General features: G+C 60.2%; 1 protein-coding gene across 18 annotated transcripts in view; it reads right to left on the bottom strand.

Annotated features, from left to right (window-relative positions):
* Nucleotides 1–24,681, bottom strand: part of SYNGAP1 (synaptic Ras GTPase activating protein 1) — a 30,374-nt gene that overhangs the window by 1,870 nt on the left and 3,823 nt on the right. Inside the window, exons 3-20 of one of the 18 annotated variants that reach the window (XR_007136931.1) lie at nucleotides 22,917–23,022; nucleotides 16,720–16,811; nucleotides 16,201–16,322; nucleotides 14,529–14,682; nucleotides 14,219–14,317; nucleotides 11,343–11,969; nucleotides 11,090–11,234; nucleotides 10,858–11,002; nucleotides 9,204–9,440; nucleotides 8,916–9,117; nucleotides 8,565–8,743; nucleotides 7,930–7,971; nucleotides 6,482–7,556; nucleotides 5,864–6,037; nucleotides 4,724–4,935; nucleotides 3,394–3,484; nucleotides 2,545–2,684; nucleotides 303–428 (exon numbers count right to left, since the gene is read on the bottom strand). Coding sequence is in view for 11 of the 18 variants with exons in the window: in XM_047795215.1 (XP_047651171.1) it covers nucleotides 2,646–2,684; nucleotides 3,394–3,484; nucleotides 4,724–4,935; nucleotides 5,864–6,037; nucleotides 6,482–7,556; nucleotides 7,930–7,971; nucleotides 8,565–8,743; nucleotides 8,916–9,117; nucleotides 9,204–9,440; nucleotides 10,858–11,002; nucleotides 11,090–11,234; nucleotides 11,343–11,969; nucleotides 14,219–14,317; nucleotides 14,529–14,682; nucleotides 16,201–16,322; nucleotides 16,720–16,811; nucleotides 16,918–17,035 (3,753 nt within the window). In the remaining 7 variants the exon portion in view is untranslated. Of the gene's footprint in view, nucleotide 1; nucleotides 2,685–3,393; nucleotides 3,498–4,723; nucleotides 4,936–5,863; nucleotides 6,038–6,481; nucleotides 7,557–7,929; nucleotides 7,972–8,564; nucleotides 8,744–8,915; nucleotides 9,118–9,203; nucleotides 9,441–10,857; nucleotides 11,003–11,089; nucleotides 11,235–11,342; nucleotides 11,970–14,218; nucleotides 14,318–14,528; nucleotides 14,683–16,200; nucleotides 16,323–16,719; nucleotides 16,812–16,917; nucleotides 17,439–19,075; nucleotides 19,125–20,709; nucleotides 20,727–22,916; nucleotides 23,023–24,681 lie in introns of those variants that run through there. The other 17 variants (XR_007136934.1, XR_007136932.1, XR_007136928.1 and 14 more) reach the window with 17 other exon arrangements.

Below are 24,681 nucleotides of genomic sequence, written 5' to 3'. Positions count from 1 at the left end.
AGACACCAAAGAGTGGAGCGCGGACTTATTGAGACGCTTCGCGGGGGCCTGGGTGCCAGCCCCCTAGCAGTGGCTCCCCCACAGCCAACCCACTCCTTAAGCCACATCCACCCCGCCTCCCAGGACACCCCCACCCGCATCCTCCTAGTTTGTCCTCACCTGCAGAGCTGTTACATCTCCTGAGGCCGGGGAGAAGAGGCTCTCGCCCCTGACTCCTAACCAGGGCCTTCAACCCAGGGAGTCACACCAGGAAACCAGCAGGCTCCCATCTCACCCCCAACCTAAGCCTCGAAGCTTCTGACCTGAGGTGGGAACTTCACGTCCAGGGAACAGGGGAGGCAGTTCAGCAAAACCTCATTAATCCAAACCCACGGGGTTTGGAATTCTTTCATAATTTGAACAAAAACTGGGCCTGAGTTTTCCTTCATCTGTGAAGAAAGGGTGTGCTAAGCAGATGAATGGTCGAAATGAGGCTGTGGGCGGAGCTGCTTCACCTCCACCAGAAGCAGACCTTTCAAGCCCAGCTACTGGTTCTGCAGGCTCCCCGCGGCCTCCTTCATCCAATTCTACTCACTGGATATGTTCTGAAGACATGCATTTCATTAAATAGACACTGTCACTCAGCCCCTCACTTATCCCAAGAGGCCACCTTCTCGAATGTAACGAGAGGCTGAACTGGATGGAGACAGGAGCTCAGGGCAGGGAGGTGGGAAGGGAATGATGTGGGTGTGTTGCCTCTGCTGGGAGCAGAACAGAAAGGACGGGACACAGCAGGCCCCAGTCCCTGCACCCCCAAGAAGCACAAGGCTCATGCCTCTCCACCTCCACGGTCCTTTCATCCCTCACCCTGGGCTCCCAGGCCAAGGGTGACGGTGCCAAACCGACTCCCAGCCCCGGCCCCATCTACCCCCTCCACCCTGGGGTGGCCGCCGGCTCCCACCCCCAGCTCTGGCTTCTGTTCTCTGCAGAGAGAGGGAGAGAAAACCGTGGATGGCTTCCACGCTTCGGGTCGCTCACTTGGCTTTTAAAAATACAGGCACAAGATTAATTTTTACAGTAACCGCTGAGTGACCAAGGAACCACTACGTGACAGTGGTTTAGAAAAAGGGTCCTAATTATTTCCTGGGCCACAGAGCACTGAAGCCTGGCAGCCTAGCTGGGTTGGACCAAACGTCAAGAAGAGCAAAAACATTCCAACCAGAGGCTTCCCAGTCAGCTTGCCCTCCAAATCAAAAAGCTCACCTCTCAGCAGGCCTCACAAGCCCAGACTGAAGCGGGTGCCCTCTTGGCTTGCTGGTATCTCACACCCCCTTCATGGGTGAGAGGAAGCTGCATGCGTGTGGCTATGGGGTGCCCCGAGTATGGCAGCAGAGTGAGGGGTGGGGGGGACACCTCTCATTCCCTTCCCTCTGCCTGTCTGCTGGCAGTGGCACACAGGCATGCCCCCACACCCCCAGGGACCCAGATTTAGAAAGGAGATAAATTAGGGTGCCATTATTCACTTAACAAAAGACTTCACTGCAGGAGTCCTTTAAATGGTGAGGTCCCCTGGTGTCTCATAGCATCTGTTTTCCAATCACTAACTACTCTGACAGAGAGGCTGGGCAGGCAGAGTTAAATTACAGTGCGAGGGGCCACTGCTCACTGCAGAGCAGGCCCACAGGAAAGAGAGCATCCCAGGACCAATGTCAGTGGCTGACAGGTTCCGGTCCCTGGCTTTTTAGGTGGGACTGTGTCCGGCAAGGCCACTGAAAGAGGTGGGTGAGGGACATGAGCAGGCCAGGGATGTGAGCACTTATTTAAGCTGCTATTCTGCCACCTCTGCCCGGGAATCAGCTGTCCAGCCATGGCCTCACCTAGGAGGACCCAGGCCCCACTGGCAGCTCCCAGGCCGCCTGCGCCAGCCCACACTAACATCCGCCAAGGTCCCTTTCTCATTCCTTCTTGCTCCACTCGCCCTGCCTACTGTCCCGGCAGCTGAACAGCATCCTGGCCAGGTCTCCAAAGCCACCCCAGATGAACTACCTGCTCCTAATTCACATCCAGTGGGGCCGAGGAGGGGCCCCGAGAAGCCTTCCACCTCGTGGTGTAAGGCAAGGACAGAGGTGAGTGGGAAGGAAGGAAGGTTCCCTGCAGAGCTGAGGGGAGGGGGAGGAAGAGGAGACCCCCACCTACCTGCAGGCAGGTGTGCAGGCAGCACAGCCCTCCAGCCAGGGCCCCCGCCCATTACCACCACCCCTTTAACAAACCCACCCCAACGGCCCAGGCCCCAAGGACACTTTGGTGAAATGGGGGGTGACAGACATACACTGGAGAGGAGGAGGAGGACTGAGAGTCAGAGGAGGCTGGGGCAGACTCCGAGGGCAGGGAGTGTGGCCTGGGGTGCTGGGACGGCGGGTGTCACTGCGCAGTGCTGGGGGCAGTGCTTAGGGAGGGGTCTGTGCAGTGTCAAGAGGATAGGGTCTGCGGAGGTTCCCGGTGTGAGGGCGACAGTGAGGGGGAGAGGCTCCGGAGAGTCAGAGGGGAGTGGGCTTCATGACCAACCTGCAGTGGTCCGGAGTCACCTCCCCCTGTGTCCTCCGCCCGTGGTCAAAGCGGAACCAGGAGAATTACCTGATGAGGAGCTGCAGGGGGAGAGAGTGGGGTCATGGGGTCAGGAGCCTTGGTGGCGGTGGCGGGGAAGCCTGGAGGTCAGAGGAAAGAGGCACGTGGGTGGGCAAGTGGGCAGAACTGGGGGAGAACAAGGGGGAAGGGGGAGGGAGGTCCTCAAGGCTGGTGGGGGGGTGGAGGGGAGGCAGCAGGGGCCGGAGAGCTTGGCCAGTGTGAGGACAGAGGGAAGGAGGCCGAAGAAGCTGGACTGCACCACGGAGGGTGGAAGGGGTGCCCGGGGGAGCCCTCAGGATCTGAGGAGTTGGAGGAGGAAGCTAAGCGGAGCTGTCAGGAGTGAGAGGAGCTAGGGGCCAAGAGGACCCCAAGCGCCCAGGGTGCCAGCCAGAGCCTGAGCCTGGGGAGACTAGGCCTCGCACTGCCTGTGCCCCGTGCCAGCAAACTGCAGCCTCGGCCCTCTGGCCCCAGGAGAGCCCCAACTGGACCAGGAGCGGGCCCAGACGCGCAGGCTCCCAGGAACGGGGCGGGCTCAGAGGGCAGAGACTGAGGTTCTGCTGGGAGGCCCTGAAATGCAGCTGGGGTGGGAAAGATTGGGTGGGGCTGACGCTGCTGGGAGTGACAGAGGCACAGACCGTGGGATGGAGATGGGGCCGCGGGTGGACAGACAGAGGACGATGGAGAGACAGATGGCCATGGGGCTGGGGTGGCAGTGCAGTGACAGCACAAAGGACAGTGGGATGGATGGGGATGGGACACGGAGAAGATAAATGACATTGTAATTTCCACCTGAGCGTCGAGCAGCCTCTTCTTGGGTTCGGGCAGCGGCTCAGCCATGGCAGGGTGGTCCCGGCGCAGCTCCTCCTCCACCAGCATCAGCCTGAAGGGACGGGCTTCAGTGGGGTTAGTGGCGGGCACGCCGGGAGCCTGCCTGTGCGGCTCCTGGTACCGAGAAGCCCCCGGCCGCCTCCTCCACGCAGTTCCCCAAAGACCCCCCTGCCATTCACCTTCCTCCAGGGACGCTTATGGCCCTGCTAGGGATGGGCTTCTGCGCCTCAAAGACCTCTCCTGCTGGACATTTGGGCGCTCCTCGCCCCTATTAGGACCTTGCTCCCCCCAAGCTGCTATGCCCCCCACCCCCAAGCCACCGAACCCAGCCCAGCCCATCTCCAGGGCAGCCCTGGACGCTCTCGCCAAGGGAAGTCTTTGCAGTCATCACTCTCAGTGTCTGCCTGTTTTTGAGCATCCCTTCTCATAAAGGCTGTCGGAGCAGTGGTTTTCAAAAGTTTCAGGTCGAGCCTTTTTCTCATTAACATTACTCAAAAATACATTTTCTGTTTGGTTTTGCTTTTTAGAGCCACATCTGCAGCATATGGAAGTTCCCAGACTAGGCGTCTTTGGAGCCGCAGCCACTGATCTACACCACGGCTCACAGCAACCCCAGATTCTTAACCCACTGAGTAACCCCTGATCCATACAGGGATGGAGCCTGTATCCACAAGAATACTTGTCGGGTCTGTAACCTGCTGAGCCACCACAGGAACTCCCCAAATACATGTAGAATGGATGGAGATGGAGCTGGCTCTGGCTGGAGTGGGGCCCCCAGGTCCCACCCAGTTCTCAGGATATGGAGGTGTCCTTGTTGAGACGCCTCCTTTGGAGCCCAGGCCTCAGCAAAGCAGTTGAAATTGTGCGCAGGCTAAACCAAATGTATCCACTTTCTAATGGATCACGCTTTCAAGGTCAGAGAGGGAGGGTGTGCCCAGCGGGGGACCCCTGCTTAGGTTTGGCGAAAGCATCACAGGCTGGCTTGAGAACAACCAATGGAGAGTCCCAGCCTAGGCCGGGTCCAGACACACAGTGACGGCTGGACAGTAAGGGGTACATTGTCCAAGGGCTTCAGACGTCACTCTATGGGAGAGAGGGCAGGGTTCAGCAAAGGAACGTTTAGTGTACTAAGCAAGGCAACCTCTCCAGCTGGGGCCAGGGCTGGGGGCAGCCCAGGAGGGGGTGGTGGGCTTTCTTCCTGGTGTCCTGAGTGGAGTGCTGCAGGGGGAGCTCGCTGGCCCCCTTGAGGCCTCAGGCTTTCCCTGGCCACCCTCCCCGGGCCGCCCCTCACCTGCCAATGATGCTCTTGATCTGCGAGTCCTTTTCCACCTGCTGCTGCCTGAGCCTCTTCTCGCTCTGCTCCAGCCGGGCCTGATACTGCATCAGGATTTTGCTGGTCTGCTCCTCCTGGGACAGCAGCCGCCGCTCGTACTCCTCCAGCTTGCGGTTGGACATGTGCAGCCGCTCCTTGAGCGAGTGGATCTCCTCCTCGTACTCCTTCACCTGCCCGCCGGGCACACGACCCCGCACTGTGAGGGGCTCTGTGGGCCGAGCCTTCCAGCCGCACTTCCAGCCCCTCCCTCACACAGACACACAGACACAGACACAGACACACACACACACACACACACAGCCGCTAAGAAGGCCCTTCTGTGGGGCTGAGGTTCCCTCTAGACGGAGCAAGATCCGAGACCCCAGACCCTGAGAGGTCCACGCATGCACACAGACTCCAGGACACACCCTGAATGCATTTTGTCCTCCGCTTCCAGTATTGCTGGAAGTAAATCGATAAAAGGCCTGAAGATATCCTCTTAGTTTAAGTCCATCTAAATCCACCCCAACATTTTCCTTTGCTTAGAGACCACTTCCCCTCAAAACCTCTCTGCTCCCCCAAGCTCGGGTCATATATTCTTTACACATAATCCTGCAGCAACGGCTTCCCCCAGGGACTTTGTGCTAATAAGCAGGTGGACCCCACAGCTTTTGCTGTCTTTTGCTCTGGACCACCACATGCCACTCTGCCCCACACACCCGCTGACCCCCACGCCTGTCACTGTTGCCCACAGGACGGGGCTGGATAAGTGGTACCATGGCCACCTCTCTGCCCTCACAGCTCACACTGCTAGTGAAGCAACCTCACCCTTCCCAAGCAGTCCCAGGGGCCAGGGCTTAGATCCCCCTTGGGAAGAACAGGAGGCCAGCCAACACAGCGCATGTCCCCGGGCGGTCCACAACACGGAGACCCACAGCACGGCTAAAACTGGCTTTTCAACAGACTGACTGGACCCGGCTTCCCCTGACAGACCAAGAGCTCCTGAGAGAGGGATCGGGTCTGTGCCCTTCCTTTCCCTGCAGGCTGCCCCTGGAAGGGACCGGAAGCCTACCTGCCCAGGGCGAGGGAAGGGGGCTTGGGGCTGGCCGGGCCACATACCCTATCCAGCCGGCTCTCGTCCATCGACTTGGAGTACTCCTTGAGCTTGTACTCCTCCCGCTCGATGTGGGCGCTCTCGATGTCGGCTGACAGGTGGGGCATATTGGAGACCCAGGCCACCGTCCGCTCAGAGGCTGGCATCGTGGGGTTCAGCGTGGATGGCGTCTGAGAATGCTGGGGTGGGGTCGGGCGGGGGCAGGGACAGAAGGAAGGTGGGAGAAGGCAGAGCACGCTCAGGGAGGGGGCCCGATTCCGCCCCCTGCCCAGCACAAGTCACCCCAGAATGCTTTATCGCTCGGTTCTCCTGCTCCTCCCAACCCGAACAGGAGCATCACTCCTGCCCAGGGCCTACAACAGCATGGGGCCCGAAGCAGGCCCTCTGCAGTGTGTTCAGTGAATGAAAGAAATGAGAAAATGGAGTAGCTCTTTTGGGGGCCCGTGCCTGTGGCACAAGGCACGTGTTAGTTTCCAGGCCAGAGGCTGACCCTTGCCACAACAGCACCACCAGATCCTGAACCCGCTATGCCACCAGGGAACTCTACAACTGAGTGACTTCAGACCACATGCTGTTCCGCCCTCCGTGCTTTCATCCCTGGCCTTCCTCCCACCCTCACCTACCTGCTTGGTGATGGAGGGCTTGAGCCCCCCACCCCCTCCGCCACCGCTGCCCCCGCTGCCCCCAATGCTGCCCTCCTTGCTGAGGCTCTGTTGCCGTGGGCGCGCAGGGCCGTAACTTGGCTCTGGTGACTGCAATAGATTCCCGCTGGACGGCCGGGGCTTCTGGGCGGCGCTGACTGTCAACTGCTGAGACTTGCCCCTCTGCAGTGGAGGTGGCTGGCCCCCGCCACCCCCGCCACTGCCCCCACCACCGCTCCCACCTCCAGGCCCTGGGGGGACAGGCCTCTGGGGACCGATGGTGATCTGGGGAGGGGACAGCATGTGCTGCAGGTTGTCCTGGAGTGAGAGCTGCCGACGGGTGAAGTCAGTGCCAGAGGGTCCAAACTCATCACTGTAGCTGTGGCTGTGAAGGATGGAAGCGGCGGGGGGCTTGGGGACCCCTGAGGAGAGGTCCTCGCTCTTGCTGTAGCCGTGGAACGGGGCAAAGGTGTCCCCCGGGGGCTCTCCCCCTCGGTGGTGGTGGTGGTGGTGGTGGTGGTGGTGGGAGGAGGGTGGGCCATGGCCACCACCCCCAGCATGGCCCCCTGGGGGGCCTGGCCCATCCGCAGCCATGTGGAAGAGAGGGTTCTGGAAAGAGAGGGGGACTCGTAGCTGCTGGGCTGGGACACCGTCCGTGGTGACGCCCATCTGGCTGAGGCGCATACCAGCCGCCGTGATGGACGAGCCGCTCCCCTGGGAGAGGCGTCCAGCGGGCGCAGGCCGTAGCCCCAAGGCTGCTGTCAGGGAGGCCTGGCTCGAGTGCAGCAGGTCCCCGACGGCTGCCAGGTTGGACACGCTGCTGCTGTTGAGGCGGCCTCCGGGCCCATCACCCTGCAGGTCCAGCATGGAGACGCTCTTATTGACACTCAGCATTTTCTGCTCTGGCTCTGTGATGTCCGAGCTGCTGGTACAGTATGCCGGCGAAGACCGGGCCAAGGGCGGGCGGCTCACGTAGAACAGGTCTTTCCCGCCGCCAGGTGGCGGTGGGGGAGGCTTCTCCTTGGTTGGGGAGGGGAGGCGAGCCATGTCCATGGAGCTGTCAGAGGCAAGGGGCACACGAGCTGCAGGTCAGGCCAAGGCGGCGGCAGCTGAGCCGCTATGGTCCAGCGCGGCATGAGCATGGGCACGGGGCATGGGGTGAGATGCAGACCGGCAGGGAAGGGCTGAGAGCTGGCGGCGCAGCTCCAGAGAGGCAGGCAGGCGGGGGTGGGGGATGCGAGGGGACCGATAGGATGAGGCCCCTCCAGGGAGGGCGGCCTGGGGGAAGCTGGGGTGGCAAGAGGAGGGATGGGGCAGGTGGGGCAGATGTGGAGGAGATGAGGGTGCGCTGGGGAGGACAGGTGGAGGAGGGTGATGGCCACCGCAGTGGGAGAGGGAGCAGACAGGAGGGGGAGGGGAGAGCCCCTCACCTGTTGAGGCCTCGAGCCATGAAGGACTGAAGGTCGATGGAGCTGGAGAGAGATGGGCAGAGGGGCGAGCACAGAGAGAGAAGGAGAGAAGCGAGCAGAAGTTGGGAACGTACGAAGGTGAGCAGAATGGTGGGATGGGGATGGCGTCATGGAGGGAAGAATGCGGAGGAACAAGCAGGGCAGTCAGCAAAGCCGCTGCTGAGGGGGAGGCCTTGTGGGTCCAGGTGCTGCTACCCCGGCACTGGATCTGCCCGGGTCACAGGGTCTGCAGGGCTGGGGGGCGGGCCTGGGGGCGCTTCTGTACCAACTGGTACAGTGATATGGGAGTGTCTTGACACCAGGTGGCTGCGCCCTGCATACTGGGGAACCTCAGCCCTGGGACAGGCGTGAGCAGGCAGAGGGACAAGCTCCATCGGGGCTCCTGACAAGCCCTCGCTTCCGGGGTGCCTGCTCCCTCTGCCTCTCAGGAGCTCTCAGCCTCTGTACTGACTGGACCTCCTCCTCACCATCTGCTATGAGAACCTGCTTCCCTTTCCTTTCTTTCGAGCCCTCGAAACGCACCTGGAGCCCCGTGGCGTGTATCCAGGACAGAGACGTCAGGGCTCCTAGCACATGGTGTGGGCCCGGGCACTCACCTGTTGAGGTCCCGCATCACGTAGCCCTGCATCTCAGCCGAAGGGCCCCGTAGCACCACGGGCTGGGGCCGGGGCCGCTCGCTCTGCCGGCTCGGCTGCCTCTGGATGTTGGGGTTCCTCAGGGCTGTGCTGATGTCGTTGAGGAGCCGGGGCAGCGGGCCCAGCTTCAGAAGGGCTTCCTGGAAGGGGAGGCTGTTACCTGGGGGCTACGTGCACAGCTCCCAGGGGGCCTCGGAGGGTTGAGGTGAGATGTGAGAGCCAGGGAGTGGCAGGGACATGTCTGGGGGTAGCGGGGGGTGGTCTCTCAGCCCCCAGAACCCTCTGAGGACAGGCCGAGGGGTCCGTGCTGACCTTGCTGAGCTGGGGCAGCACCTCCCAGAGCAAGGCGTGCAGCGTGGAGAGCTCTCGGCCCAAGTCGATGTAGCCCTCAAAGCTGCTGCTGTTGGTCAGCGTGTCCAGGTTGGAGATCTCGTACAGGAACTGCTGCATGGAGCCCCACTCCAGCTCCAAGAACTCATTCATGAAGCCCAGAAAGTCCTCCTTTGAAGTAAACCTGGCCAAAGCATCACACGGAAGGCCTCGCACCCACCCTGTCTCCAGGGGCCGAGGCCTCCCACCCCTGCCTGAGGCTTCCCTCACTTGGAAAAGTTGGCCAGATTCTGGATGACCTTGGCGATGAGGGTGAGGGTTCGAGAGGTCTGTTCGTCCGGGTACTCCTGCATGAGCCCAAAGAGGCTGGGCGACATGATGGCGGGGCAGAGGAAGCGCAGGAAGAGTGAGGCGCTGATGAGTCTGTCGGCGATGTCCTCCCGGCCCCGCTCCGCGCAGCGCAGCCGCCAGGACGCGAACACCTCCTTCAGCTCCCTCGGGAACACGCTGGGGGGGAGAGGTGGGGAGACAGAGAGAAAGAGAGAGAGAGAGAGAGGGACTGAGCCCCAGAGACCCTCAGCTTCCAGGAAACATGCTGAGGGGGGTGGTAGGAGGTGAGGGCGGAAACAGAGGGAGAGAGACCAGGAGACAGGGACCCAGCAGGAAGACGGAGGCTGCTGGGGGCAGTGGGGCCGGCAGGTCAGGGCGGAGACGGCAGGGAGAGAGGAGGGGAGAGACACGCGGGAGAGAGACCAGGAGAGGAGGAGAAGAGAGACAGACACCAGGAAGAGACAGAGATGGGAGAGAGATGGTGGGTCACTTGAGGTTCAGGGAGCTCGGACCCCCCACGCTTCTGGACTCCAGGGAAATGGGGATGGAGGTGCCCAGATGTGACCCTGGCCCAGGAGCGGCTCAGAGCACACTCCCCCACTCCCGGTCCTCCTCTCACTGTCCCAGTGACACCTTCAACTGTGTGTAAAGAGGAGCTGCAGTCGCCCCCACACCTCCAACGGCTCCTCCTCCCTACTCCCTTCTGTCAATGAGGCCTCGCCTGAGTCATTCTGACCCCCGACACGCCCCCTGTGCAACCAGAGGATGATGCCTACTCCTTGGCTCCGCCCTGACCCCCAGGCCTGGCCCCTGACCAGCTAGCCCCAGCCAGCCTGGAGGTCCCACTCCAGCCACCCCCTACCCCGACCTTGACTCAAGGAATCATCACCTCAATCGGGACACTTCTTGGCACCAGCCCCCAGCCAGCCTGGACTTCCCATGCCAGCACCCCCCCACCCCTCGAGTCAAAGAGGCATCATCTCAATCAGGACACTGAATGGCACCCCATGGCCCACCAATGAACTCAAACCCTTCGCCTGGCACCGGAGACCTTCCAGATTCTAATCTACTCGCCTGTCCAGTCAGCTCTACCCCCACCCTCCACTGTGGGCCCCATGCTCTACACACCAATTCTACCTGCTGTCCCAGGACCCCCCCAATTTCATGTGCCTGTTCCACAACCCTCTCCTGAAATGTCTTCTGGGCCCACCATATCCTCTACATCAGAACCTAACCCAGGGGCTGCCTCCTCCAGGAAGCCTTCCCTACATCTCTCAGTCAAAACTGCCTTCTCTGATTTGCTGCTGCACTGTGGGCTGGGGGCGGGGACAGGGGCAGGGGGACCCTTACTTGGAGGGTAACACACACTCTACTGCTCTGTGGCTTTCTGGGGTATCTAATTTGTCCCTCCCCATCCTGGTGGAAGCCCTCTGAGGGCAGAGGCCAAGCCTCATCCCTCCATCTGCTCTACAGCACCGAGCCCAAGGCTCTGCCCACCACCGGTCTCAGTCCTCTCTGGGGATGGACAGATGGATGAACAGATGAACACACCACTCCCGACCCCGGCCCCCCAGCCCAGCGTTCCCAGTCTCACCAGTGGGAGTTGACCACCTTGCACAGGGCCAACTCACAGCACATCCGCAGGTTGGCCTGGTGCTCTGCCAGACTGGACGCCGTGCACTTGATGGGGTCCACCTCACAGTTCTCCTCAGACTCGTACAGCGCACGGATGAACTCCCCTGGGGGCACGACAGGGGTGGTCACACTTTCTGAGGGCAGGGGAGGAGGCTGCAGGCAGGGCTGCGGAAGACCTGGGGCGGCCGTACCGATGGCATCCTTGAGGTACTTCTGACCGATCAGCCTCATGTACTCTTCTATGGCTTTGGTGGCGAGCGTGTTCTCGCGGAATATGAGGTGCTCCCGTTCCATGAACCGGTCCACCTCAGACATGGCCATGTCAGAAAGGAAGTCCTGGGCCCGGGAAGACCCAGGGGTCAGCCTCTGCCCGACCCAAGCTTGTTAAGACCGAGGTACCCCACCCCGACGGTACCACAGGTGAGGGGACGGCATGGCGCTCACCTTGGCCTTGCCTGTGCTCTGCAGGATGTGGACCAGAGCGCTGGCCACCTCCTCCTTGCCCTTGACATTCAGGGCGGGCTCCAGCACGGCACACAGCATCCGGTAATGGTTGGTGACGTACTCAGCGAACTCCTTGTACAGCTCCATGGGCAGGATGCTCATGGTCTGGTAGCGTGCCTTCAGCCGCACGGCCGGGCAGCCGCCCTTGCCCTTGCCCCCGGAGCCGCCCCCAGAGCCCCCGCCCCCGCCGGAGCCTCCCATGCCCCCAGAGCCCCCACTGCCCGTCGGCAGGGTGACGGGGTACCACTGCTCTGTGAAGTGGCGCCCGGCCAGGGTGGCCACAGGCACAGTCACCAGGCCAACATAGCCCGCCTTGTCCTTCTTGCGCTTTTTGTCTGAGTCACGGTACAGATGCAGCCGCAGGGCCCGCACAGCCGGCAGGTTGTTAAACTCGAAGTGCTCGCCCCAGAAGACGGTGTCCCCCGAGGCCGAGCGCGGCTTGGAGGTGGTGCGCGCGTACAGCATGTCATCCAGGCAGAGCTCGCAGTAGTACCGCTTCTTGGGCGGCAGCTCCCGGGCCTCGATGATCCACAGCTTCAATACGTTGTCCACCCGGCGGCTGTTGTCCTGGCGCAGTCAGGTGGGCACGGCAGAGAGAGGGCAAGGGACAGGGCAACAGAGACACCGAAAGGAGAGTGAAAAGATGAAACAGCTCATGAGACAGCAGCCACGGGGCTCAGAAGGGGTACATTGGACAGAACAGTGTCCCCCATCCCAAGTTCACGTCTACTCGGATACTAAGAGTGTGACTACTTGCAAATGGGCCACGGCAGGTGGAATCATATTAAGGTGCGGTCACACCGAATTAGGGAGGGCCCTAAACCCAGTGTCTGGCACATATATGGAGAGAGTGATTTGGAGCCCAGAGACACGAGGGGAAGATGACCACATGGGGATGAAGCAGAAACCACACAGATGCAGCTCCAAGTCAGAGAAGGCCTGAGACTGCCGGTCACCAGCAGGAGGTCTGCCGAGGGAGGGAGGGTCCTTCCCAGAGCTTCAGTATGAGCAAGGCCCTGCCAACACCTTGATTTTAGATCTCCAGTTTCCTGAACTATCAGAGAATAAATTACTGTTGTTTTTGTTGTTTTCTTTTTTGGCTGCACCTGCAGCATATAGAAGTTTCTGGGCCAGGGACGGAAGCTGAGCTGCAGCTGCAACCTACACCACTGCTACAACAACACCAGAACCCTAACGCACTGCACTGGGTCGGGGATCGAGCCCATGCCTCAGCAGTGACCCGAGTCGATGCAGTGACAATGCTGGATCCTTAAGCCACTGTACCACAGCGGGACTCGTCTGTTGTCTTAAGCAGCCCAGTTTGTGAAGATGTGTTACAGCGGCTACAGGAAATTGATACAAGAGGGTTGTTCATACACGAGACAATACACTTAACATTGGGGAAAATTATAAAAGCTAGAGCATAAACCAAAAACATTAAGGTAGAATTTGAAGAACTGAGGAGTCCTTCAAACACAATCAGAAATTAATCACCAAAAAAAAAAAAAAAAAAGAGTTCCCGGTGTGGCTCAGTGGTAAAGGAATCCGACTAGGAACCATGAGGTTGCAGGTTTGGTCCCTGGCCTAGCTCTGTGGATTAAGGATCCGGCATTGCCATGAGCTGTGGTGTAGGTCGAAGACACGGCTTGGATCCCGCGTTGCTGTGACTCTGGCATAGGCCAGGGGCTACAGCTCTGATTAGACCCCTAGCCTGGGAACCTCCACATGCCACGGGTACAGCCCTAGAAAAGGCAAAAAAGACAAAAAAACAAAACAAAACAAAAAAAAACCCAAAAAAAACCAAAACACAAACAAACAAAAACAACTGCATAAATGCAGAAGATGAGACTATATAGTTAGTGGGAAAAGGGCCTAAGAGGTTATAATCGAACACAAGTTCCTCTGAGGCTCAAGTCGCAATGGGAAAGGAGCGTGTTGCTTGGACTCCATGAGGGGTAGGCTGCAGCCAGCATCTTGGGTCTAGTTTTTAAGAAGGATGATGACAAACAAGGGTTCCCACAGAGGAGGGTCACCAGGCCTGTGAGCCCACTGGAAACTGGGCAACAGAGAACAGCTGACAGACTGGGAACACTTCTCCTGGGAAGTAGAAGTCCAGGGAAGGACATAGACTCACAGAATTTTTGAGCCAAAAGGACTTTTTTTTTTTTTTTTTTATGGCTGCACTTGCAGCATATAGAAGTTCCCAGGCTAGGGGCCGAATTGGAGCTGCAGCTTCTGGCCTACAACACAGCCGCAGCCACGCCAGATCCCAGCTGCATCTGTGAGCTACACTGCAGTTCACAGCAACAACGGATCCTTAACCCACTGGGCAAGGCCAGGGATTAAAACCACATTCTCAGGGATACTAGTCAGGTTCTTAACCTTCTGAACCACAATAGGAGCTCCAAGCCAAAGGGACTTCAGAAGTCATCAGTTCAACCCCAATGGCAACAGTCTTACAGAGGGAACCAAGGTCTACAGACGTGGCTAACTGATGGCTCTGCGTGTCCTACAGAAACACCGCAAGCAGGGGCTGGAGGGCCGCCTGTCCGGGTAGTAGTGGGACGCCCCTGCTTGCAGGGGGGACAGACCAGAGGGCTCCCAGAGCCCCAGCCACTTTAAGTCTATGATTTCTAAGGCAGAAAAACAGATCCTAAAGAAGAAAGAAGGGGAAAAAAAACAGGGCCTCAGAGACAAATGGGGGTCTCCTGCTCACCCAAGTACCCACTTGGGTCCTCTCCCCACCCCGGGCCCCCAGCTTCTCCTGTAGCTTGACCTTCACCTTGCCCATCCTGTGTCTCCTTTATTCCCAGTACCTTGTTGGGTTTTACTGCCCGCTGTAGATTCTCGATCCATTTGTCCCTTTCGGCCGCAGAACGACAGGCAAAACATTTCGTTCCTGATGACGTGGTTACCTAGAGAGGGTGTAGATGGGCTGAGATGGGCTCCAGAGGGAAGGGGACTCCTACGGACTGAGACCAACAACCGTCTCCTCCCTGGCCTATGGTCCTTTCTCCCAGCCCCAGAGGTGTCTGCTTCCTTGACTTCCCAACCTAGGCCGCTCCCTCTGTTCTTACCCTACATGACCCCTGCCCCTTGACCTTCCCCAGCCCTCTACACCCATACCTCAAAACAGAACTCCTGGCCCAGGATGGAGCTATGCACTGGCTTGATGATGGAGTCTTCATCCAAGTTGAGCTCCAAGGCCTCGGCAGCGCTGCTGGGACTCAGCAAGGACTCATGGGAGTGTGACTCCTTAAAGCTCTGCATCAGCCGGGCCCTAGATGGCAAGAGGGGTCCAGGAGGAAGGTCAGGGCCCCAGGCTGCTTGCACACCCAGAGGCCTGCATCACCAGCCTGCCTCTGGGCTGGAGACCCGGGGAAACGGCCTGCCAGACTCACTGGAACCCACATGGACCCTGACACCGACAGGCCAGAGAAGCCCAGCCCACCCCTGGGGAAGGACACAAGAGATGTGCGAGTCACCAGAGCCCTCTGAGAAAGCCCCTTCCCTCAGCTTGGTGCCTGAGCGGCTGTGCAGCCTGGGGACCCTGATAACTACCTCAACCCAAAAACAGACCAGAGCTGAACAAAGAGAGCAGGCGGGCCTCAGACTCTAGGTGACCCTAGGTGACTCTAGGTGACCCTCCCGAACCAGAGCCTCAGTACAAGAGGGAAGTAAAGCACAAGAAGCACAGAGACAGACATCTGTCTGGGCCTGGCACGCAGGCAGTGCCTAACAAGCACTTTGTGGATCAAAGAATGAGTGAGCCAAGACGACAAGTTTTGGCAGAATCAAGGGAGAGAATGAGGGAAAAATCCCAGGAAACAGGAGAAGGCTGTGGGCAGAAGACTGAGAATGGAGACAATGGGCTGAAAACGGGGACTGGGGCATGGAGACAGGGCAGGAGGAGAAGAGGCGGGGGGAAGGTCTGGGCAGAAAGACCCCAGGAGGCAGGTGGGGGCAAGAGCGCAGGGTACAGGCCACAGGCTAGTGAGCGGCAAGGAGGAGGCCAGGGGATGAAGAGTAAGAGCAGAGGAAAGCAATCGGGAGGGGGAGCTCGGGTGTGGGAGCCTCCGTGAGGCTATTTATAGCAGCCCCGTCATCATCGGGCTCTGTTGCCGTCAGCACCACGCTCCCCCGGCCCCCCGCCCCCGCGGCCAGGAATACCAGGCCCTCACCCCCTGCCGCCGGCCCCAACCCAGCTTGGTGCCAGGAGGGGGAGGGGACGGGTGACTCACCGACCCCAACCTCCCTACCTGCCCAGTCCCAGGGGAAACAAAGGAGGAGGCTCTCCCTGGGGAGGCCCTGGTGGAGGGGGACCCAAAGAGGGACCCCAGAAGCAGACCACAGAGGCCCAGCCTTGGAGACAGTGCCCTCTGGACTTCTCTGAGGGTACCTGCCTCCCTCCACCAGGGCTGGCAAGCTCACACCTATGCTGCCTCCCCTTCCCGGTCCTGCTCCATTAACACCTGCCCTCTGCACCCCAACCTGCTGCCCTTCCCTCTGCCTCGACCACACTGCTCCCTCCTACCAAACCAGGTTCCTTTGCTGTCCCCTCCTTCCATCCTGGGCAGGAGCCCACCTCGTGGGCCAGAAGAGGCCTTTGGCTTCCCCTTCATCCCTTCCTGCCTGCACCCTGCCCCCCCCCCAACCCGTGGCCCCTGCCCCCAGCACCTCTTGTAACACCTCTCAGTCCGTCTGAAGCCTTCACTCTGCCCTCAGATAACCCCTGTCCGCCAATCTCACTCCATCTCCCCTGACACTGCAACCAACTCCATGGGATCCAGCCCCTCACCGGTCATGGTCAGCACTTCGAAAGCGAGGCAGGATCTGTCGAAAGCTGCTGGTCCGGTCAAGTTTGGGTTGTGACTTCGTGCGTTTGATAGAGCTTTTTAGCCTCCGGCTCAGGAAGCCTTGCTAGGAGGGGGAGAAACAGGGAGAGGGGTGGGTTGGGACAGGGTCACCCCTCAGTTGCTAGAGTCCCTGGGTGAAGATGGAATGGGGAAAAGGAAAGTCTCCAGAGACGAGGAAAGGGGGACAAGAGCCTTGCTACCAATTTGTCTTCCTTTGCTCCCAAGGGTGTGTGCGCACGAGCGCGTGCACACGCACACACACACACCAGCCAGGAGAAGGTGGGAGAGCTGGTCTGGGGGGGGGGCAGGGCCAAGGAGGGAGAAACCAAAGAGGTGGGGACACACGCTCTCATACACTCTCTCTCTCCCCCTCCTGCCCCGGCTCAAAATCCCTAGGCTCCAGCTGCGGCTGGAGGGGAGGGGACCCAGCTGAGCCACATCTGGCAGGCACCTTCACTCACCGAGGGCCGGAAGGGTGCGGCGGGGGCGGCCTCCATGCTGTACTGCTTCCCCCCTGGGACGCTCTTCCTCCTCGAGCGACCCAAGTGGTATTCTGGGGGGGGGGTTGGGGAGGGGGCACTGTTAGCCCAGGTTTCCAGCCCCAGCCCGCATGGACATGCGCCCACCTCCCCCTGTGCCTCAGCTCCAGCCTCACCTACCCCCCGGAAAGCAGCAGGAAGAGCAGCGGCGGCGGAGAGGCTGGCGGCGGGAAGGAGGGGGCAAGGAACCCGAGCCGGAGCCCCCGGAGGGGGACGGGGTGGGAGGCCTTAGGCCCATGGCTGAGGCTGGGGCTAGCCGTCAGCAAAGGGTCATGGCCGAGAGGACTAAAACTCCAGGCATAAAGGACACCGGAGAGCCACCAGTTCTAGGTCCTTAGTGCCCACCCCCCAGGAGAGGGCCAGCTGGGGGGGGTAGGTTAAAGGTCATTGACCAGAGGCAGGCTCTCCTCCTCCCTCGGTGGGCACTCCTTCCACCTGTCCCCGCTTCTGGAACCCCTGTCACTCTGGAGGGCCAGGGCTGCCTCCCATGACCCCCTCCCTGGGTTGGAGGGGCAAGTCTGAGAAGGGACCTGTGAGGACTGGAAGCGGAAGCCAGGGACAGAAAATTCAAGGAAGGGGCTGGGGGGAGGGGAGAAGGGCTGGCTCCACGTGCACTGCAGTGGCAGGGGCTCTGAAGGGAAGGGGGGAAGGGGACAGATAAGAATGCAGGGGAGTGGACAGGGAGTGGGGAGGACAGGTAGTGGGGGCTCCGGGGACTCCCAGGTGAAGGTGGGGGGGGGGAGGGGGGGCGATGAAGGCCCCTGGAGCCCGGCCTGCCTGCCCAGGGCCTAGGGGGTGGCCGCCGGGAGGAGGAGAAGGGGAGCGGAAGCTATGCCGCCAGGGGATTTAGGGGGGAAGGGGGGCTAGAGGAGCCAGGGGCTAGAGGAGCATGGAAGTGGGGGGATGCCACGCTCCGGCTCCAGCTTCAGAATGGCTGCCCAGGCCTGGGCTCCCCCTCAGCCCCACAGTCACCACTGCAGCCAATGGGGGGGCAGGTGCTGCATCAGGGGCGGGGCTACCATCTCCAAGGCAACGAGAAGCTACAGGCTGGGGTGGGGGAACCGGAAGAGCTGCCTGTTAACCCTTTAGTTTCCAGAGCAAGGGAGGGCCACAGCTACATGATCACTGACTGCTTCCAGAACAGCAAATTGCCCTAGAATCAGTCCCCAGCTTCCCTAGGCCTCTAAAACCCAGGAGCTAGGAGGTCCACATGCAGAACTGTGGGCCCCATGACACAGGAGCCCCTCAGGAACACATGTGTAGAGCCAGAAACACACACTGAGCTTTGGTGGTATGTGTGCATGAGAGCCACGACACGGTGCTTATGAGACATACAGACAACTGTGAGCATGGGCCCCCACGGTCCACGTTCTGAGACCCCGTGGCCCACACACTTCATGGGATACATGCTTAGACATATGTGCGCACTGCCACAGGGGAGTACATTTTGAGCCCAGACACCCACATGAGAGCTGCTGGTGTGGACCTGCGGCCCAAATCTCTTAGGCAATCACTGGGCAGCATGTTACAGAAAGGGACACTGAACCCAGAGACACACACATGGCACCCAGAGAGGGGAGGCCACTCTAATCTCTGAGGTACATGCCTGAGTACACTATGGTCCTGACCCCATCAAGGTACCCCGGATCCCCAAAACCACAAATGTCTTTCATTCACACAAAAACCACAACCAGTGTCTCAGGACAAGCCCTTCTCCCTCAGCCCTTCCCATACTCCAATGCAGGAACCTGTGACTGTGCCCACAATGAAGGGAAAATGGGGGACAAATGCACTAATTATCCTTCTGTTACACACTCAGCAATGCATCTAAGGGATCAGGATGTCTCTTTCTTAATCTCTGCATTTCTCAGATATGGCTGCCTCATTCTCACTCTGTGGAAAAGAGCTCAGCCATTATTTTCATAGGTAAGCTTTTACAATAAAGACATAAAGTCTAACTTCAAATCCACTAAAATCTTGCTTTAGAACTGAGAAATTAATAGAAGAAAAACGAATTTGCTAATTGGTTTGCTTGATTCTTGGAAGTAATATAACCTTACACATATAACCAGGCACTAAGGTCCATGAACTCACATGTAAGTCACAGGAATAGGCCACATACACAAATGCTTACAAAGACTCTCACTGTTACAATGAGGAAAAAGAGCAGAAACAGAGGAAAAAGAGGCAGAAACACAGGACATCCTGTTATTAGTGCTGCATGCAGTGACATGTAAAGAAAACACAGCCCGCGCCTCTGTCCACACACAGAGCAAACCTGAGAAGCACACACCGCGATCCTGGGTCTCCATGTCCCGTCACTGCACGATGTGTACACGAGTGCACACGCATAACAGCCACCTACACAGACCCGTAACACAGGCATTGTGCACACACCCACACACGTACACACCCTGTATATACACACAATTGCACACACACACACACACACAGCAAGGGCTGGAACTCCCGCCTCTCCAACCTCTTAATCTTGCCATCACCCCCAGAACCCCCTCGCCCTTCAATCCCCCAAATTCCCAACCTTCCCTTTGGCCTTTCTTCTCTGTCACACACAGCTGGCAGCTCTCAGGGGAAGCCACAGAGGGAGGCTGCCCAAGCAGCTTGAGGAACAGAGTTGGTCAGAGAGCAGAGAGATGGGGGGCAAAACTCTGCACTGGGAACTGGAACCTCTAATGACACTTCCCACCGTGACAGGCCTCCCCCTGAGCTAGCCTCTACCATGGCCTCCCCTGATCCAATGGAGCCTGGCCAGGCCTACGCGAATCCCATGCTGTCTCCCAAGTGGCCCCTTTCTTCTCTCGGAGCCCACCTTCTCGAAGGCCTGTCTCTCTCCTCAGCATCCCCACCCCAGCTTCCGGGGCCCCTTCTCCCCATCTCCATCTAGTTCCCAATCTTAAACCCTCTTATCCTCTCTTCTAAATCTGGCTCCAAGATCCCCCACAACCCCAGGATCCACCTCTTCTTTCTCCCTGGCTCTCTTCTCACCTTCCTCCTCTCCCCAAGTCCTCACTTTTCCTCCTGACCCCACTCTTTCCCTTTTCAGCTTTTCTGTCCCTTCCCTAACGGGGCAAGGGCTCACACCTGCCCTGTGGCCCAAAGGTGTCTATGTATGACAAGATACCAAAGAACACACACTCACACCCTTACTCTCTCTCCCCCCGCACCTGCATACCACCCACGTCCAGACACGCCCTGGATACCCATGCTAGGATTGACACAGATACCCAGGCCAATGATGGAACACACATGCAAAGACACACACCTGCCGCCAGGGACACAGAAAATCCTTCTCATGCAGCCCCACAGCCCCACACACAGGAGATTGGGAGCAGGTAAGCCAGGGCAAAGGACACGCATTCCCAGGGTCACAGGTCACAGGTCACAGGTACCAGTACCACAGAGGACTGCCCCACAAGCCAAGGGCCAGCCCAGCAGCCCCCTAGGCAAGATCAGGCAGAGGCAGGATAGGACAGGCTTGCACCTTGTGCAGGAGGAACCGGGCCCCGTGTGCACATGGCACCAACACACAGGGGACGAGCCTGGACACGAACACACATGCCGATACCCAGGCTGCCACCTCCACCGAGAGGCTCCAAGACCACCCCACACCAGCCGCCCCCGCGCGGCGCATGAGACTCTGGCCCCACGAGGCCGGTCCCCTGCCCCCCGACCTCCGTTGCCCCCCTCCAGTTACCATAACTCCCCCCACTCGGAAGATGCAGCGAGAACATGCGGAGGGAGCAGCTGCCGCTGCCGCCGCCGCCGCCGCCACCGCGGCCTCCCCACCCCCTCCCCCGTGCCCACGCACACGCGCACCCCCGCCCCCACGAGCGCGGCGCCCCCCCCCCCGACACACACACACGCTCCACAAATGCCCGGCCCCGCCCTTACCTCGCGCCGCCCCCCCGGGAGGATCGGGGGGGGGGTGTCCCCGGTGGGGGGAGGGGCCCCGCCCCTGCGCGGGGGAGGGGCGGGGTGCGGCGGGAGAGGGGGCGGCGCGGCCCGGCTCGCGCCGCCCGGCTTCGTGGGGGCGGTGGCGGCGGCGGCGGCAGCGGCGGCGGCGGCGGCGGGGCCCGGGACGGCCGGGACGGCCGCGCGGTGACGGCCGCGGGAACGGCTCCCTCCGCCGCCGCTCCCGCCGCTGCCGCCGTTGCCCGGGCCCCGCCGCCGTTGCTAGGCGACCGCTGCTGCCGTGGCCGCCTCTGTCACGAGCCCCGTCGCCCGGAGACAGCGCGAGAGAGACGGGGGGGGGCGAGGGGACCCCCCAAACCAAGCGGGCCTCCCACCATCGCCTCCGGAGCAGGACCCCCCATCAAAACCGCGGAGGGACTGAGGGGCAGCGGCTCCACCCAGCAGAGGAGGAGCCGCGAATGCCAATGGCCCTCAAAGGTCCAGGCGACCTCTCCTGGGCTGAGAGTCCACAGCCTCTGCACAGACCATCTCGGACCCAGGCCCCCAAGGCCCCAAAGACTATGTTCCCTGCACATCTTCCGTGCCCTTTACACATTCCATGTCCCTCTGAAAACCCCAATCATTCACCAGCTATCAACTCTTTCGCTAAACCCTCCCCCAAAAATATATACACTTGGCCCCCCTCCCAACTCCCATTGAACCTCCAACACACGTGTGCCCTCACTCCCACACACACACACAGGAGACCCACCCGGAGACCCCAGACCCCGAGGACTGAGGGTAAGGAGAAAGATGGGAATATGTGGGCAGAGACCCCAACCAGCCGCTATATGATAAACATGCTCCGTGAGCACGTGACCATTCTGGCCTGGACGCACAGGTATGCACACATGGACACAAACATTTCGTAGACATGGACGTGACTGACTCTCACACACACACAGATGTGCCAGACATCACACACATTCTCTGTACACACTCCTCCACCACCACCACCACCACCACCTGGCTTTGCCTCACATAGATGTGCTACCCACACACCCCTGTGGTCAGAAGTTTCCATGACAATGACACACATCCCTGGCCGCCCAAGCACCAGGGACCCAGAGGGGGCTCCAATGTCAGTTAAGGCCTGGGCCTAACAGAAGAGAGCTGAAGGGAGCCCCAGGGGTGGAGGCAGGCCACTGGCTTAAGGAAGGGAAACTGGAAGCCTGGCCCTGAGGGGAGGGGGAGCTCCTGCAAGAAAGGGGTCACCAGGAGTTGGGGGGGATGAGGGCCCTGGACCCTTGGTCGTGTAAGGGGGCAGTGACAGGGGCTCCCGGGGCTGAGGGTGGCTCTCTGCACCTTGGCTGCAGATCTCTGTACTCTGCCTTCATCTCCCCTCACTGTTCCCATGGAAACCTTTAAAGCGAACTTCTCAGGAAGACAAAAATCTTTTTTTAAATGACTAAAGAGGGGGGTGGAGGGGGGCAGAAAGAGGGAGGGAGGGGAAGAGACAGATGGAGAGAGGGAGAGAGTTGGAGAGACAGAGCGCAGTGCCCTACAGACAGAAAGGGACAGGAGAAGGGGGTCTGACGGAGTTCCACCAGGAGCAGAGGGGCAAGGCGGAGGATTCGGAAGAGATGGAGAAAATAAGAAAAATCAGGGAGGAAAGAGAAAGAGGGTGACAGAATTGCAGAAATTAGAGGCAGCCATGGGAAGAGGGGAAAGAGGGCAAGAAGAGGGGCCGGGTCCACAGGCCAGAAGCTCTGGAAGCAGAACCAGGAGCGTGGGGTGGGGCAGAGGTCGGGGTTTGGGGGTGGGGGTGGGGCAGGAACTGGGTCATTCTCTCCGAGATCCCCGGCCAAGGGCTGGGGGCGGGGGACAGGGGCAGCGAGGCCTCCGGGAAGCTAAAGATCTAAGGAGACTATTTTTACAAGCACCAGGGAAACAGTCAAACTTCGCTGCTGGAAAGGAAAAAGGGAGCCAAACAGCAAGGACCACGGGGGCCTCTCCCCGCAGCCCGAGTGCCACTCAGATCCCAGAGGAGGGCGCCGTCCCCTCCCAGCCCCCACCCGCTGGAGGCCGGACTCCGCCTCCGCTTCCCCGGCGCCCCCAGACCCCTCGGTTCCCGGCCGCCCCCTCCCCTGCCGCCGGCCCACCTTCGGCCCTCTCCCCGCACTGGCCGGGCCCGCCCGGCGCCGTACCATGCTCGCCGTGCGGCCGCCCCTCCACCGGCACGGAGACTGTGCGTCTCAGCAGTTTGTTGCGGCTGGACTCGCTCCTCCGGTCCCGGATCAGAAGGGGGTGTATCTAGGGGATGGGGGGGGTGTCAGACCGCACGGGCCCAGGCCGCCCCTCCCCCCCCTCCCCCAGGCCTGACCGCCCTCCACCCCCCCACCCCCACCCCGCCCCTAAGAGTCTCCTTCCCTTCCCTCCACCAGTCCGTCTCCCTCATGCCCTGCGTCCCACCCTCCTCTTCTCTTTTGAAACAGCCTCCCGGGAGAGTTCCCAAACCCCTCTCAGCTCTTCCCGCAGCCCCTCTGGACTGGGCTGCTCCCCGAGTCCCCTTTCCCCTTGACCTTCAGTTCCTCCATTCTCCCCGTGTTCCTCCCCACCTCCCACCTCCCACCTCCCTCCCCCTCCCCCCTCCGTGGCTGTCACGGGGGTAGCAGAAGCTGCATTTATAATCAGGATCCACAGCTTGTCTCCCTCCCACGGCCAGGCTCGCGGCCAGAATGGGACCCAACCTCCCCACCCCCCAGAGGGCCTGGTCACCTACCCCCACCGTCATCTTCCATCGCCCCCCACTCAGTCCCTTCTTCCCCTCAGCCCTTACCCCTCCCTAAGCCTCTTCCCCAACTTTTCCTGCCACCTCCTTCCCAACCTTCCCCCACTCCAGCCCTCCAGTCTCCACCCCTACAAGGAACCAGCCACCCCACGGGTCCCCAGCCCCAGTTCCACAACCCAACCAGTTCCAGCTCCCTGTGGCCCTACATTGGTCATCTTCTCGGTCCCAAAGTCCCAACCGACCCCCCCCCCCAGCCCCCACCCCAGCCTTCCTGCTTCAGTCTCTGGCCACTGGTGTTTCTCTCAGCTTGCTGGCCACCAGGACCCCAACCTGTCGCCACCTCTGTCATTCCTTCATGACCCTATGCACTGTCCTTCCTCTTCATCCTCAAGCAGTCCCCAGATTCCCCAGTTCAACCTGCAGACCCCAAACCCCTGGTCAAGACTAGTGACCACTGGTGAATCATTCAAAGGCCCCCTGAATACCTAAATCTTTGCCTCCCCAAACCACCTCCCCCTTTGGTCACCTGTGCTCCCTAGATGTTCTACTCTGGCCTGCGAACTCTCCCTCCAGCCCTCTCTCCACACCTGCCCCCAAGACCCCTGGAAACCCTGGTCAGCCTCACCACACCCTCCCCAACAGGTTTCAGGGTGCATCTCTCACCTCTCTGGTCTTGCAGACTCCCCATCACTCTCTGAGGCCAGCCCCCCAAGTCACCCCCACTCCCTGCATCACACCTCATATTCACATCTTCTGTTCCCTCTGAAGGGCCCACCACTGCTGACCCAGCTCCAAAGGCAGAACCCACGCTCCCCCAGCTCTCTAATCATCCTGCTCGGCCACCACCTCCGCAAGGATCCCTGTTCACTTCATCTCTCACTCTGGCTAGTTCCCGCTCATCGCCCCCTTACTCCTTTAGCCACTTCCCATGCTCCCAGGCCGCCTCATCCCCCACATCTCCTTCCCTCCCAGTGTCTCCAAACCCTGATCCCAGCCTGCCCAGTCTTCACTGCCACCCTCACCAAGATCCATGACCTCTGTCCTCTCTCCTAGTTTCCCAGAGACCCCACTCTTGGAGTCTTTGCCCTCTGCCCACAGGGCTGGCGGGGGGGCAAGGGCTGGCAGTGTTCAGTTGGATCCTGCTCAATGGGGGTATGGGAGGGGGTCCTGAGGATCGCTGT

The sequence above is a fragment of the Phacochoerus africanus genome, chromosome 9 (genome assembly GCF_016906955.1).
Source record: "Phacochoerus africanus isolate WHEZ1 chromosome 9, ROS_Pafr_v1, whole genome shotgun sequence".
NCBI lineage: Eukaryota > Metazoa > Chordata > Mammalia > Artiodactyla > Suidae > Phacochoerus > Phacochoerus africanus.
Note: the sequence above shows the minus strand (reverse complement) of the source record. Positions and strands in the feature narration are given on the sequence as shown.